At 45.4% G+C, this 17,182-nt stretch overlaps 1 protein-coding gene across 1 annotated transcript in view; it reads left to right on the top strand.

The window, feature by feature from the left end:
* RNASEK (Ribonuclease kappa) overlaps positions 1 to 1,787 on the top strand; it is an 83,966-nt gene extending 82,179 nt beyond the window's left edge. Inside the window, exon 2 of the mRNA XM_076179456.1 lies at positions 887 to 1,787. Coding sequence (XP_076035571.1) covers positions 887 to 1,184 — 298 coding nt within the window. The 3' untranslated portion in view covers positions 1,185 to 1,787. The remainder of the gene's footprint in view (positions 1 to 886) is intronic.
* Positions 1,788 to 17,182: the final 15,395 nt, after the last annotated feature.

The following is a 17,182-nucleotide window of genomic DNA, read 5'->3' as shown; positions in this document are numbered from 1 at the left end:
CTGTATGTTCCAGTGTCCATATTAGGTTACTAATGATGTTCTGTACCTTATCAAAGGCTTTTTCCAGATCTAAATAGAAAAGATCAATCCGAAACTCTCTTGTAGCACATCAACTGCTCATTAGTAAAAGTTTAACAGATTTGATACACATAGTCTTCCATTCGTGAAATAAATTTGACTGTCTATTAAAATGTTTCTCCCTCTCTCTCTCTCTTGGTATTTGATTCTCCTCTCTTTCAGTCTTTTCACACAATGTAGCTATAATGCTGGCAGGAGACACCGGTCTGTAATTCAGGGGGTTTCTCCTGTATGAAAAATAATTAATTTCTAATATTTTTTTTTTCTTCTTTTTTCTCCCAAGCCACATCTCAGACTTTTTTCTGCCTCACACTTTATTCTTTTACACCAAGAGGTATTTCTTAATTTCTCTTTCTTTAGTATTAACGAATTTCTTTCAGTATATACCTTCAAAAAAGGTTTCTTGGATTCATGGATGTCTTTGCTTAAGTAATTTCTGGGAGGAGGCTTCCATTCTGTTTTGTCTTACCCACATTTCAAGTTTGTATAAATCAATTTGGATTTTCCTAGCAGCTGTTTTGTAGTTGCTGTGGTGGGCTTCCATTGCCAATGCATCTGTCCAGAAAAAAATAAGGGCCCACACTGTCCTTACAGTGTTATTTTCTTGTTTTGTCATAACTTTTCCAACATAGATACAATAGGTTTACCATGAGAAGAATCATAGCATTGAGGAGTTAATAAAAAATATATATTAGTCATTGGCTTAATTATTAATATGAAATTAAATATTTTACCACAAAATAACCTAACAGTGATGATGGATCACATTCGTAAAGCATCATTAACACATGTTCTTCCTTTCCTGCAGATTCAACATGGCCTTCTGCGGTTACAAGGTTTCCTTGTGTGGGCTGGTACTGAGTGCCTGGGGCCTTATCCAGCTGTTCTTTATGGCCATATTCTTCTACCTAAAGTCTCCTGCCTTTATTGAAGACTTAGGTCTCGAGGGCCCCTTTGCAAACAATGACCAACTTATTACAGCAGTGAACCGAGGCTTCCAACAGAATGCTTTCAATTGCCTGATTGCTGCATGCCTTTACATCATCACATTGGCAGTGTCCGGATGGCAGTTCTACCTAAATCAGAAGACGACTTACCAAGTATAAGAGGACCTAAGGATAGAAGTTGTTTGTATGATTTACCATGGATGTCTTCATGTGAACATGTATGTTACATGGTTACTTATGTGTTTACACAACTTAATCACAAAGTTTATAAATGAGGACTAAGTGCTTCAGAGCATTGTTAAAGATGTCTTATACTTCTGTTTCATTTTGTCTTTCATCTATAGTATATTAATTTATAGCAGATTGTAAATGAATGTTTCTAAAAAATTCTCTAGGGGAATCATAATACTAATAGTTTTGTATAATTGTCTGTATGTGGGTTAGAAATGGTGAAGAGGCAGCTATGCCCTATTAATTAATTTGTCCTTTTCTTAGCAAAAGGAAGACCATTGAGTTTATTTCAAGTGCTGCTTGTAAGACATAAAAGATGTATTTTCTTTTAATCTTGGAAGGTATTATCATATTTAAGAAAACTAGGTTTTCATTCATATCATATTTATAAAATATGTGAAGGCGTTTAGGGATCCAAACTTGAATGTATATAGTTTAAAGTATACTTAGATGTATTTGTCCTATGTTAGACATAATGTTTTCTGTATAAACATACTTGTGTATCATATTGTGTATAAACTTGTGAAAGTTTTTTTTCTTTCTTTCAAGTGTCAAACCCCTGTTGAAGATCAGTTAGTGGTAATCTGTGACTACACTTATATTCATGAAACTAATATATATATATATATATATATATATATATATATATATATATATATATATATATATATATATATATATATATATATATTTCAGGATACATTTCAATATTATTTATCTAACAGAAAATATCTAATAAATGATGGATTATGTTGAACATTCATTTACAGACTTATTCACATGTAACGGAACCAACATTTGATACCTGCAACTGGTAGACCCTCAGGTTTATTGTCAGAGAGAATCATCACTACTGCCCATCCTTAGAACCCATCAATACCCTTACCTCTTATCTGAAGGTGCAGCTTCGAGGGGCTGACACTCAATCTTCGGATCAGGCCCAAAATCTATCAACTCTGTATTTCTTCCATCTTTTCATAAAGAGAACTGACAACTGCTGACTCCTCCGCACCTCCTGCTACCCATTGGGGACGCATAAACAGTCCCACATTAATACAATAACAAATAAGAAGAAATAAAGATGTAAAAATTAAAAGAAGGGATAGTTGCTAGCCAGATTAGAAGTTGTAGTTGAGGTGATAGAAATTAATCAGTCCGTTACTTGGGTTCTCTCTGGCAAGATACTTGTAGCCTGTAGGAAACAAGTCACAGACATTGGCTCTACTATTAACTCGGTGGAAAGATTTTGTGTTACTCTCTGGAGTGAATGATGATCTGTATTAGATGTCCCGTGTCTTACCTATGTCTTCATTGCTTCTGACCTGAGCAGTGGGCAGGGGATAGGGACGCCCCTTCATCCACAAGGGGCTAAGATGGAAAGGGCAACATATGGATTTTGGAGGGTGTGGGATGAATGAGGGGTGGGTATATGTCTTGATTTAGCCACTCTCCAAACATGGGGGTAGGAAAATTCTTATATAAGTATGTATGCAGCTGATACTTTAGGGTCTATATGGGGTGCCCCTATAGACCACTGCCACACATGATTTTGTCTGTGATAGAGGAAATCTCTATTCATGGAGAAATGATGATACTTTCTTATACTGTGACTGTCCCTCAGTTATGCTGTCCCCCACTCTTGATACTGTCCTGTATCACTTCTCTGAATATTTATTTCCTTTTTTCACCGAACCCTGTGGTGAGGGAGAAGAATACTGCCACCAATTCTTTCCACTTGAGTCGTAAAAGGCGATAAAAACGGGACGGGGATAGGACCAGGCATCTTTCTCCCTGTAGCCCCAAAGGGGACATTCCTAAGAATAGTAAAGGCATAAGAGGGTCTGGGAGGAGTTTCCCAACCAAAACCCTAAGGTTTGGGTCTTTTAAGGTGTGTGGATGTAGAGCAGATGGGCGTAAAAAGGGAAGAGATATGCAGTACGTTTGTGAGACGAAAGATGGATGTGTTGGCATTGAGTAAAACTAAGTTAAAAGGGAAATGCGAATTTGAGTTTGGGGGTGTAGTTGGGAGAGTCTGAGAAGTGAAGAGAAGATGAGGGAGAGAAGGGTGGCTATACTAGTAAGTGAAGAGATAGGTAAATGTGTGGTGGAGTGGAAGGGGGTTTCTTCAAATTTAATGTGAATGAAAATAAAACTGGGAAGGGAGATGTGCATATGGGCCTGGTAGTGAGAAGAGTGTAGAGGAAAAGGAGGCATTTTTGTTTAGGTTAAAATGAGCACATAGAGAGATTAGGGAGAAATGTCAATGTGGTGGTATTGGGAGATCTTAATGCTAGGATAGGAAATGAACCACTAGATGGAGTGGTTGGAAAGTGTGGAGTTTCCGGAAAAATTCGTAGTGGAGAGTTGATGGTGGATATGTGTCTAGAAAGAGAGTCGATAGCAAATACAGTGTTTAGGAAGAAAGTCAAGTATAAGTACACATGAGGGTGGTGGATAGGAGGGTGGTGGATAGGGCATTAATGGACTACATAGTGGTAACCAGGAGAATAGTAGGATGAGTCAAGGATGTACATGTTCTAAGGGGAGAGAGTGGGGGAATATCTGATCATTTTTTGGTGGAAGGTAAGTTGAGAGTGGAGGATAGATGGAGAAAGAGGAAAAGGACAGAAGGTAGGGAGGTGTTCAGAATAAACTGCTTAAATGAGAAAGAAAATGAGTACAAGAAGCTGAGAAAGGAGTAGGAGAGAGTGAAGAATAGAATAGAACTAGAAGTGGAGGAGCAATGGGGAGTCGCAAGGTGTGCAAAGTTGATGTGTGGAACAAGGATGGAAGTTAATAGAAGAAAGGGTAGTGAGTGGTGAGATAAGGAAGCAAAAAGTTTGTAGAAGAGAAGAAGCGAGCTTTCACAGATTGGTTACAAAATAGGGTGAGAGAATCTTATGAGAGGTGCAAAGAAAAGAGAAGATAAGTAAAGCATAAGATAAAGAAGGCAAAGAGGAGAGCAGATGTGAAGTGGGTAAGAGTATGATAGAAATTTTTGAAAGTAATAAAAAGATGTTTTGGAAAGAAATTAAGAGAGGGAGAGGAGGCGAATCAAGTAGAGAAGAAAAGGTAAAAGGTGCAGATGGAGGGATGATAATGGAAGAGATGGCAGTGAGAGGGGGATGGGCAGAGTATTTTAGGGAGTCGCTAAATGTGAAGGAGGATAGGGAGTAAAAGGTAGTTGCAGTGGGAGGTGCTAAGAAAATGAGAGTGATGAATGAGGAAAATGGAAGAAAAATAAGGGAAGATGAGGTGAAGGTAGTTGTTAAGATGATGAGAGCAGATGAGGCACCTGGATTGGATGGGGGTCATGCGGAGTGTTTAAAAAAGGAGGTACCATGATGATGGACTGGCTGGTGAGGTTATTTAATGTTTGTGTAAAAGAGGGTAGGGTGCCGTAGGACTGGAGGAGTGCCTGTATAGTTCCACTTTACAAGGGAAAAGGTGGGACTTCATCAGGGGTATGTTATGTCGCCTTGGCTGTTCAATTTATACATGGATGGGGTGTGAGAGGTAAATGCAAGGGTAATGGGTCGGGGATTGGAGATGGTTAAAGAAAATGGAGAAAAGTGGGAGATAAGCCAGTTGTTGTTTGCTGACGACACTGCACTTGTAGCAGAATCAGAGGAGGGATTAAGGAAGTTAGTAAGAGAGTTTGGGAAGGTGTGCGAAAGAAGGAAGTTGAAGATAAATATGGGTAAAGGTAAGGTTATAAGATGTACAAGGGGTGAAAGTGGCAGTAGACTGGAAGTGTACATTAAGGGAGAGCGACTGGAGGAAGTGGATAGCTTTAGATACATGGGTGTGAATGTGGCGGGAAAGGGGTGGCGGTAGAATGTAGATTGAGTCTAAATCATTGAGAGAACCAAGTAAATGTCTTAGGGGATTAAAATGTGTAAGGAGAAATAGATATTTGGGAATGGATGCTAAGAGGAAATTGTATGAAGGAGTGATTGTGCCTACAACACTGTATAGGCCAGAAACGTGGAACATAAGAGAGGAAGAGAGGAGTTTAAATGTGTTTGGGATGAGATGCATGAGAAGTATGATTGGGGTTACTGGGTTGGACAGAGTGAGAAACGAGGAAGTGAGAAGGAGAGCAGGGATGGAAAGGGAGTTGGGAGATAGGGTTGATGAAAGAGTATTGGAATGGTTTGGACACATGGAAAGAATGAGTGAAGATTAGTAAAGGAGGTGTGGAAGGCAGAGATGGAAGGAGTGAACACGAGGGGACGACCAAGGATGAGATGGATGGATGGAGTAAAAAGGTATTGAGAAAGAGGGGAATGTCTGTTGAGGAAGGAAAGCAGAAGACACACGATAGGGATGAGTGGTGAATATTTATGTGTGGATGATGCTGTTATGCATGGAAGGGAGTGGGTGAGGGATGGGGGTGTGAGGGAGTATGTGTGAATGACATTTTGACGCATCCCGAAAGGATTTCTCCCCGTCTTCTCTTTTTCTGCATGAGGGGACGGAGAGGGGGGTTCGCCGATTAAATGAAGCAGCCTTACTGTGGGTGTGTTGTGTCTTGTGTCTTGCTACCCTGCTTCTGTCCCAGATACTGAAACTGATGAACCCAGTCCAACCTAAGGCCCTGGATGGTGAGGTGCTCCCTCTCATCCCAGAGTCCTTACGCCATGGCCTTCGATTTTGAATGGGAGATCTTTAACCCTAACCTGCAACATTCCGTCGCTACAGTGCTTAAGCCCCGCTGGGCCCTGCTGGAACACCACCGTTTCCCAGTAATTATGAGCGCAAGGTCATCTGCATAAGAGATAACCTTGCACCCATTGGGTAGAGGTAGTTCCAGAATATTGGAGATGAGCACATTGAACAGAGTGGGGCTGAGGAACCCCCCCCCCCTGTGGAGTGCCATTCTCCAGCATTCTGGCCTCCGATATGTGACCCTGAAATTTTACTTTCGCAGACCTGTGACTGAGATAGTCAGCAATCCAAGAAAGCAGATTGCCTTTTACACCCTTGCGAACAAGAGTGCCTAATATCACAAGTGGACTGGCCAGCTCAAACGCCTTTTCAAAGTCCAAAAAGACCACGATGGACGGTGTGCCACTGACAGCATTGAGGAGTGTTGCTATACTGTTTGCTGAACCAGTGCCCTTGTCATGCATTGGGCCCAGTTTCCACAGCAGCCTGTTTAGCACCATCCTCTCCGCTGTCTTCCCCATACAGCTTGTCAGGCTGATGGGGCGATAGGCACCGGGTTCTTTGGACTTTGGAATTGGCGTTATGATTGCCGTCTTCCAGGCTGTTGGTAGCTTGCCAGTCCTCCAAGACGCGTTTATCACCCTTAGAAGTGCCTCATCACCCGCTGGCCCAAGATGGGTCAGCATGGAATAGGTGACGAGGTCCTCTCCAGGTGCCGTATATGAGCTGGTCTTGTGTGTGGCCCGTAGCTCCCATAGCGTAAAACTAATGTCAGTATCATCCGACCGACTCATCATGTCCTCAACACCAAGGCGCCTCACTCCTTGTAGGTCCTGCAGTGTGTCTTGAACACGCTGCGGGGGTGAGGTGCTGCTGGAGGTGTACCAGCCGCTGCGCCTCAGCATAAGGGGCATGATGAGTGCGTCACGGTTGAGTCCTGCCAGTTGCTCTACGAGGCTGGGACCACAGCTCTGTTAGGGAGGTGTGAGCGTTAAAGCCCTCACACCATTCATGAAATTTTGCTCTTCTGGCATCTGCAGCCGTGACATGTGCGTCACGAACTGCAGCGCGCAAGTTGGCCAAATTGGTCTGAGTTCGGCGCCGTCGGAAAACACGCCTAAGCATGTTGACCCGATGGTTGGCTTCTCTCACCTCAGGGGTATAATACCAATTGTTCTTATGTTCCCTGGTGGACTGGCCAGACTTTGGGATGGCTCTGCTGGCAGCCACTTGAAAGGCTGCAGAAAAGTCAGCTTCTAACGTTTCCACGTCCTGTGGTGGAACGTACGAAGTTGCCCATTCTTCAACAGATTTCTCAAAGGCCGACCAGTTTGCCAGACCAGTCTTCCATCTGGGAACATGTAACATAGCCGGTATGGGTGGCGTATCCTGTATGTGCACAGAGACACCGAAGTGATCACTGGTGACACTGGGATGCACCTCCCAGGTTACCCTAGGGAGTAGAGTTGTCGTCGCCAAGGTCAGATCAAGTTGTCCACCTCGCACGTGCGTCGGATTACCATCATTCAACAACGCAATGTCAGGGCATTCATCCAATACGTAATTTAAGTGGTGCCCAGCGACATTGGGGCGACATCAATAATGGATGGTGGGCATTGAAGTCCCCTCCTATGATGAGGAGCCTGTCCGCAGCAAGAGCACACACTTCTCCAAGGTCCAGCACCGCACTATGGCCCCTGTATATGCTGTAGATGGTGTACGTTTCGTGTGCCCGATGGAGTCTACACTTCTACACCATCCCCACATGATACAGGGTCCATGATTTCACTACAGGAGATGGGTGATTTGACGAAGATCATGCAGCCCCTAGTAGTGGGTATGCGAGGGAGGGAGAAGACGCGGTATCCCGGAAATCGCATCTCATCGCTCACCAATGTCTCTTGGAGAAGTATGATATCGTAATCATACTCTTGCGCAAGCGCAAGGAAATACGAGCTTTTACTACGGAACCCGTTTATGTTCCACTGTAGCAACCTTAAATGACTATTGAGCAGGGCAACTTTCCTCCCTGTCGATTTCCATTATGTTCTCATCTTGTCCTCCCCGGTCAGAAGACAAGATGGGTTACGACTTTTGGACAGTGGAGACACTTTTTCCTCCTCATCAGAAAAGGAGTCTTCAAGCCGAAGGGCATATTGACGGTGTTGGGGCCTGGCAGAAGGCACTTTCCTTGTCTTCAATGGTGTGAGTATCGTTTAGCCAATGGTGAAAGAAGGTGTGGCGGGCTTCGGGGAAGTGGAAGGAGAGGAAGAGGAGGCAGAGGCGGCGAAGTAGGCAGGGGAGGAGGAGGTGGGAGAGGAGGAGAAAGATGAGGAGGTGGGAGAGGAGGAGGAAGATGAGGAGGGAGAGGGGGAGGGAGTCCTCTCGTTTCGTCTGGATCTCGTGGTGGTGTTTCTATTTTTCAAGAGGTTGAGCACATTCGTGACAGCCTTATCCACCATGTCTAATGTCTTCTCTTGATTACTTTCCCCTTGAGTACTGGTGATTCCAGCGACAGCACCAGACACAATCAGTTTGATGGCATCTTCCCGCAGAGGGATGACATCAGACGGACATTGAGGGGAGGGGGCTGCCGTTCCTGTGCTCGTGGGGTTGGTGCTGGGGGGCGTGGGCGTAGACGCGTGCTTGGGCGTGGGCGTGGGGGCTTTTTTGGGAACTGGCTGTGTAGGAGTAGGGGTTTGTTTATGAGCTGTGTTCTGAAGTGTAGGAAAGTGTCCCTGATTGTTCAAATCAGGAGCCCTAGGTGCAGGTGGCTTTCAGTAGGAGAGTGCTTCCTGCTGCCCCACACATATGTACTTGGGGGGGGGGGGGTAGATATGAAGTCCTATTGCTTCTCTGTCCTCTCCCGACAGACAATGGCCTGAGCTTTACGAACAGAGCAGGTGGCATTCCAGACGTGGTGCTTCTTACCACAATTGGGGCACTTGGCAACAGTCTCAGTGCCAGCCTTGAACTTTTGTGTTGTTTGGCTGTGCACCGTGCCTGGTGATGACCATTGCGTTATCACTTAAAACAACGGAGAGGATCAGGGATGTACGTTCCTACGTCATACGTGCCATATATCCCTAGGTCAATGTTATCAAAAGGTTCACCTTTGATGGTGATCAAGGCTTGGCGCGTGGGCGTCTTATCCTAGCGGCACATTCTATAGCTTTAGTCATGGAGCTGGTCGGGAAGTTGTGTGCCACGAGATTGCGCTGCTTGTCCTCGGGATTCAGGCGCTGTAGGGTCAGAGGCTTGCCATCCAACAATGTTATCGCCTCCATCTCCTCAACGAGTTGGTAGCTGCTCGGCATCAGAAGCTAGTTACCATCGCTGAGGGGTCGGAGGGACACAAGCTTGCCGCGGAGGGGAGCTTTCTCCAAAGCTCTTACAACTTCAAACGCCGTGTCGTAGCCCGCAGAGGATACGACCTTGAAAGTTGGTAGTTTGCCACCCTTGCTTAGAGGAGGGGCCACCACCACGGCAGTTTCATCGTCGGATGGAGGCTCTGATCCTGGTTCGCAGCGCCGCTTTTTCCCAGGCGCGCCAGTCATGCCATCAGCAGCCGCCATGGTGGGACTGGTAACGCTAAATACTGATATCGCAATATGGTTCTATGAGAAGAGAGAGAGAGAAAAAAAAACGTAATTCGAAGGGGGGGGGGCGAGGGGGCTCACAAGCGCGTCGGTACTAAGTCGCTTAACACACGAAACCTGTCTGTCTTGCAACTATCAACGAACACGAGGCCCGAGTGCGCCTAGACGCGCGAGACCGGGTAATGCTTTCGAAGGGTTTCCCCCTCTCCTGTCATAAAGGCAAGTTTTCAGACCTCATGGGCTATGCCGATCGTACAAGGAGAGTTACGACCTTGAAAGTAAATGGGACATAATCCTGCCAGAGCGAGATTCCACGAGAAGGGAGGAATTGGCTCGGGTAGCAGTACTTTCGTTCAGTTTGATATGGTTTGGCACGTCAAACAGAGTTAGTGACTAGGGTGGGTGACGGCACAAAAGGCGTATCCGGCGTGATGAGACGTTCCAACGTAGGTCCGCTCTTTATCAGAATCATCCTTTCTCTGCCATCACACATTCTATTCTATTCTATGTATTTTAGGAATTAAGTTCCCACGGGCTTTTGTAGCTAGCCCGTTTGTAGGGTGTTTGATGTATGAGTGTGTGTGGGTTTAATCACACCCACTCATACATTCACAAGATGTACATACGTATGTGATACACGTATGCACATCCCGGTGAATGCACCCTTCCTAATATGATCGTGTATGCTAATGATGATGTGTGTAACAATAGATATGGGATATTTAAAGGGGGGGGGTGAAGTGTGTGTGTGAAATTTGGGAATTAAATTCCCACGGGCTTTTAGGATGAGCCCGTTTGGAGAGTGATTTTTAAATTATGAGTGTGTGTGGGTTTAACCACACACACTCATACATTCACAAGATGTGCATACGTATGTGATACACGCATGCACATCTCGGTGAATGCACCCTTTCTAATATGATCGATGTTCGATGTATGCAGTGGATATGTGTGTATAGCTAATGGTGTAATAATTTTTAGAGGGGGGTGATTAAATGTATTAGTGTGTGTGGCTTTGGCCACGCCCACTCATACATTCACTAGATGTGCATACCTATGTGAAATACGTATGCACATCCCGGTGAATTCACTCTTCCTGACATGAACGGAGTATACAATCAAAAGTACAATATAAAAAATCTAAAGGGGGTGCTGACACTCCACCAGCCGACGTAGTTCGTAATCGCTTAAGTGGCTGCATAGGGGGCGCACAAGACCCTTAGATGTTATCGGAGGCCCTCTCCTCAGAAAAACAGTTGTGGGGCAATGCTTGAGGTAGTGGTCAAGGGTGGCTTCAGGGTGGCGGCAATGTTGACATCTTCTCTCTTCGGTCGTGGGGTTGTTCTTGATTTGCCAGAAACAACGGTCCTCCAGCCGCAAACGGAAGAGCAGCTAGCGTCAGCTAGCTCATTTCCTGGGACGCCCACATGGCTTGGCACCCAGTTGAGTGTAACACTCCTGCCTTACTGGTGTAGCTTCAGCAGGAGTGCTAGGATGGAGGTCAGTAGGCATACATTGTCGCTGGGCTGTGTTGTATCTAAGCTGCCTAGCAAAGACTGTGAATCCGTTTGGATCACCACAGGACCAGCTCGAGATATTAGAGCATGCTCTAACGCTCCTTGGACCGCTATGGCCTCAGCTTGGAGAGTGGACGCATGATCAGATACTCTCCTGCCGAAGGTCAAACCATCCGTTACGAAAGCAGCCCCCACACCACGGGGCCTAGTGGGGTCTACGGAGCCATCCGTGTAATAGACCGCCATTCCAGGTTTCGACAGTGCGCGGATGCCTTGTAGGGCCTGCACTTGTACTCTTTCTTGATCATATAACTTCTTCTTACTGGGAAGCTTTGTGACAACGAAGGTTGCAGGTATCGATAGCCATGGTGGTGGGGGCTTGAACTCTGGGTGAGGAGAGTCCCTACCCTTCTCAAGGAGAACGCTGGTGAGCCTGAAGGAGTCCAGGAGCTCAGCCACCTGAGATAGCCAGGTACCGGAATGGATAAGAGTATCCACCCGTCCCAGAGCTATCACAAGGCTCTGACTCAGCTCAGTTATCCTGGGGCTCTGGACTATCTTGGCAAGAAAGTCGACCTCCACCCTTCTGACCCGTGATGTTAATGAAGGCAATGAAGCCTCCATTTGGAGGTTAACGATCTTAGTCCAAGGTTGAGCTCCCAGGATAATCCTTGCAGCGGCATTTTGGCAAGGCTCCCGGTCTTCAAGCTTGGCAGTCGCCACATTTATGAGAGCTGGGGCAGCGTAGTCCACCAAACTGCGGACTGCGTGCACATAGAATGTGCGAAGGACCTGATGCGTGGTACCAAGTGCCTTCCCCGTCATTGCTCTCATAACTGTAGTTCTTGCCTTCAGTCTCTCCTTGAGATAGGTTAGTTCCTTCTGAAAGGTGTGCCTCTCATCATTCCAAACCCCCAGGTACTGATACTGGTGAACCCAGTCCAGCCTAAGGTCCTGGATGGTGAGGTGTTTCCCTTTTTTCCAGAGTCTCAATGCCATGGCCTTCGATTTTGTAGGGGAGATCTTTAACCCTAACCTGCAACATTCCGTCGCCACAGTGCTTAAACAGCGCTGAGCCCTGTTGAAGCACTGCCGTTACCCAGTAATTATGAGCGCAATGTCATCTGCATAGCAGATAATCTTGCACCCATGTGGTAGAGGTAGTTCCAGAATGTTGGAGACAAGCACATTGAACAGAGTGGGGTTGAGGACCCCCCCCCCCCCCTGTGGAGTGCCATTCTCCAGCATTCTGGCCTCTGATATATGACCCTGAAAGCGTACTTTCGCAGACCGGTGACTGAGATAGTCAGCAATCCAAGAAAGCAGCTTGCCTTTTACGCCCTTGCGAGCAAGGGTGTCTAATATCACAAGTGGACTGGCCAGCTCAAACGCCTTTTCCAAATCCAAAAAGACCACGATGGACGGTGTGCCACTGACAGCATTGAGGAGTGTTGCTATACTGTTTGCTGTGCCAGTGCCCTTGCAGTAAGCATGGATATGCTCATGCATTGGGCCCAGTTTCCACAGCAGCCTGTTTAGCACCATCCTCTCCGCTGTCTTCCCCATACAGCTTGTCAGGCTGATGGGGCGATAAGCACTAGGTTCTTTTGGCTTTGGAATTGGCGTTATGATTGCCGTCTTCCAGGCTGTTGGTAGCTTGCCAGTCCTCCAAGACGCGTTTATCACCCTTAGAAGTGCCTCATCGCCCGCTGGCCCAAGATGGGTCAGCATGGAATAGGTGACGAGGTCCTCTCCAGGTGCTGTGTCTGAGCTGGTTTTGTGTGTGACCCGTAGCTCCTGAAGCGTAAAGCTAGCGTCAGTATTATCCGACCGACCCATCATGTCCTCAACACTATGGCGCCTCACTCCTTGTAGGTCCTGCAGTGTGTCTTGAACACACTGCGGGAGTGAGGTGCTGCTGGAGCGAGAGACAAACTCCTGCACCAGCCGCTGTGCCTCAGCATCAGGGGCATGATGAGTGCGTCGTGGTTGAGTCCAGCCAGTAGCCTTACGGAGCTTAGACCGCAGCTCTGTTAGGGAGGTGTGAGCGTTAAAGCCCTCACACCATTCAAGAAATTTAGCTCTTTTGGCATCTGCAGCGCGCAAGTTGGCCAAATTAGTCTGAGTTCGGCGCCGTCGGAAAACACGCCTAAGCATGTTCACCCGAGGGTGAAACTCGAGCTAGGCCTATATACTCACTGTAGTTAGCAAGTGTAGTTAGCAAGACGTCTCGGCCAGCCTAGCCAACAGCCAATCAGAAACTCGGGAAAGCTACCCGGGGAGCCGCCGGCCTTCTTTAAAAGGACGGCGTCTTGCACACACATAAAGTCCCAAAGACTATAAACTAACCGAGCAAGTGGGTCTGCCCCACATCTATCATAACTTTTACTTCCTTCCATTTCATTCTTTCCTTCCACTAAATCCCCAATCCCCCCTCCCTCCCTCTCCCCCATCTTATCTATCCTGCCCTCTAAAAAAGACAAGCACACACGTTTGGAGGCAACAACCCTCTATGCGTAGAATACACACACAACCATATCGCAAAAATGACACAACTACATACACAAACATCTACATAAACTTTTTCTTCTACTGAAATTATTTTCATTTCTTTCTCTCCTACATCTCATTTCAGTTTACCTACCACTAAAATTATTTCCAATTTCTCTATCTTTCCCTGAGACTAAGCCTCCTACTCATTTTCTAACTTTGTTGGGTGAGGATAAGAAGAATAAATATCCCTACGTAACCTCACGGTTACACATATTAATCCCAGTCTCTTGGCCACCCCTCCAAAGCCACGACACCACGAAATGAATATCTCTAATCGCCCGGTGGCAATAGCCCTCTTTTATACACAACTATCTTTCCACTTTCATACAGACATCTCTTCCCCTCCTACAACTACCGATCCCGCGCGAGCGGGTGGTCTGTCCTAGCTAGTCGACAGTTCACTCCCAAGCAGCAGTCCTCTCCAAGCACCAGTTTTCTCCAAGCAGCAGTATTCTCCAAGCTTCGAGTGGTCCTTCGCTCTCAGCCTAGAGCACTTGAAGAGGCCCTCACTCCGGACCTTTCCTCTACGAGCCTAGTATTCATCAAAACCCGTGTGCCTTAGTGTTATCGTGAGTTTCATTTCACTGGCTTGTCCGAACCTAATCATAACACGATATGCTATGAATTGCCTCGTAGTGTTGTCGGTCAAGTCAGTATACTGTATATCCAAATGTCAGAGTGAAAAGCTATCCTTCTAAAATTTTGAATGTACTTAGAAATTGATTCATCATCCAGCTCTAATATCTTTAAATTACTATTGTAATCAATAACATTAATTATAATGAAATCCATAAAAAGGACTGTATTCGTCAACAAACACATGCAAAAATATTACTATGTCACTTATATTCATACTCTCTATCGGAAAGAAGGTGTAGTGACGTGACGCATCCCACGACCCGTCACACACATAGTTGGCAAGCGTAAGTCGCAAGGACGTCCCGACCAGCCAGCGGTCAGCCAATTAGGAACTTGCAAAGCTCCTCACGTTTCCGCCAGCCTCCTTTAAAAGGTCGGCGTTTCGCCGAGATGACCAGAACTGTGACTACCAGCACACACAACAACATCTCTTCGTCCAGCCTTCTAGCCGTCCCATCGAGCCTCGCCGTCATCATCTGCTACCGCCTCGCTGACGTTAGGCTCCACGTCCAGCTACAACCATAAGCTCCACTAAGCAGTGGCCTTAGTCCGAGCTTCACCTATATTTCTCATGTGACACTTCTAGTGTCGCACCTTGTGGCTATTTACCAAAAGAAAGAGATTAGATAGTTTGTGTTGATTTCACAGGGGAACACTTTTTCAGTAACTTTGAGTTGCATTGGATATTTTAACGGATTTTGAAAGAGTTTTAGGCGCTGATTTAAAATCTGAAATTAGTTTTTCTCTACAAGCTCTAGTTTGTATGCAATTTGAGGTTAATGAAATTGTACATATGTGAACTTGCGTAAACCATGTATAAGCATTTTAACGTCCATATATATAGATAGCTTCTAATATTTTGATCATTCTTCTTATGTTTCAGTTCAAACATGGCTTCCAGAATGAGACATCATTGCAGAAACAAGCCTGATGCCTTCTGCTACATATGTGGATGCTACACACTCAATCGTCAGAGACGTAACATATCCTCGTTCGTCAAGCGTGCCTACAAGGCATATTTTGAAGTTCATCTTGGTGATCAAGACAAGCAATGGGCTCCTCATGTTGTGTGCCACAATTGTGAGGAAATGCTTCGAGACTGGACCAAAGGAAAACGCAAAGGTCTGCCTTTTGGAGTTCCAATGATTTGGCGCGAACCCACCAACCATGTAACTGACTGTTATTTCTGCATGGTAAACACAACGGGTGTTGGGAAGAAAAACCGACATAAGATTACGTATCCGAACATTCCCTCAGCTATTCGGCCTGTTCCGCACTCTGAAGAAGTACCTGTTCCAGTTTTCAAAGGCTTGCCTTCAATGGACGATAAAGACATTGGACATGATACAAGCCAGCAAGACAGTTGTGACAGTGAATTGTCAGAAAAGTGTTCACAATCGGAGGACTGTTCTTCAGACACTGAACCTTTCCCCGTCCCTAAGCCTCTTCCCCAGGCTGAACTGAATGATTTAGTGCGGGATTTAGGTCTTTCAAAGAAAGCAGCAGAGCTTTTGGCATCAAGATTACAAAGCAGAAATCTTGTTGATCACTCTGTTAAAGTATCATATTTCAGAAAGCGTGACCAGCTTTTTGTGACCTTCTTTTCAAAAGACAGACAGTTTGTTTACTGCCATGATATCCCAGGGCTTCTCAAAGAACTGGGTGTACCTTACTATAGTCCTGCTGAATGGAGACTCTTTTTAGACAGTTCAAAACGCAGTCTAAAGTGTGTTCTTTTACATAATGGCAATGTTTATGGAGCAGTACCTGTCGGTCACTCAGTGCATTTGCGGGAAGACTATGATGATATGAGAATGGTCATGGACTTATTAAAGTATCATGAGCACAATTGGATAATTTGTGTAGACTTAAAGATGGTCAACTTTCTTCTTGGACAACAGAAAGGTTTCACCAAGTTTCCATGTTTCCTCTGTATGTGGGACAGCCGAGCACGAGACAGACATTGGGTCCAGAAGGACTGGCCTATTCGTGACACCCTTGAAGCAGGCATGCCAAATATCATACAAGACCCAATTGTAAACAGAGATAAGATCATCTTTCCTCCTCTTCACATCAAATTAGGTTTGATGAAACAATTTGTCAAGGCACTGGAAACCGAAGGTGAATGTTTCCAACACATCATCACAGCTTTACCAGGGTTACCATTTGAGAAGATCAAAGCAGGCGTGTTTGATGGCCCACAGATTCGAACCCTAATTCGTGATGATCAGTTTGTTGCTAAGATGACCGCTTTAGAAAGGGCAGCATGGTTATCCTTTGTGGCAGTCGTTCAGAACTTCCTTGGAAACAATAAGGCGGAGAACTACAGTGAACTTGTGAACAGAATGCTCCTCGCTTTTCGTGATCTCGGGTGCAACATGAGCATCAAGCTTCATTTTTTGAACAGCCACCTTGATCAGTTCCCTGACAACCTGGGGGCTGTGAGTGACGAACAAGGAGAACGATTCCACCAAGACCTAAAGATCATGGAAGAACGCTACCAAGGGCGCTGGGACAAAAGTATGATGGCTGACTACTGCTGGAGCATTAAACGAAATTGCCCAGATGAAATGTACAAACGCAAAAGTTACAAACGCAAATTCCTGCCTGAAAAAAATACACAAAGAAATTGATAAGCTTCCATCAGCTGTGGTGATGTTCTGAAGGATGCTAATCTAACTTTGGGATAGATGTTCTGTTAATGTTCTGTTTCTTTTGCGTTAATAAATGTACAGAAATGGCTTTCATACTGTTTTAAGATTCAAGTGAACAAAAGAATTGAGGCTGATATTGCAATTTCCTATAATAACGAAAATTTAAAAAATAAATAAAAATGTCAAATTGCATAAAATCTGTAGCTTGCAGACAAAACCCGACTTCAGATTTGAAATCAGCACACTCAAGTTGACTATAGAAAAGTCTTTTTTTAAATGCAACAAAATGAGTG

This window comes from Oratosquilla oratoria, chromosome 42 (genome assembly GCF_046742065.1).
Source record: "Oratosquilla oratoria isolate Oo_2021 chromosome 42, ASM4674206v1, whole genome shotgun sequence".
NCBI lineage: Eukaryota > Metazoa > Arthropoda > Malacostraca > Stomatopoda > Squillidae > Oratosquilla > Oratosquilla oratoria.
This window is presented reverse-complemented; position numbering and strand designations above follow the sequence as displayed.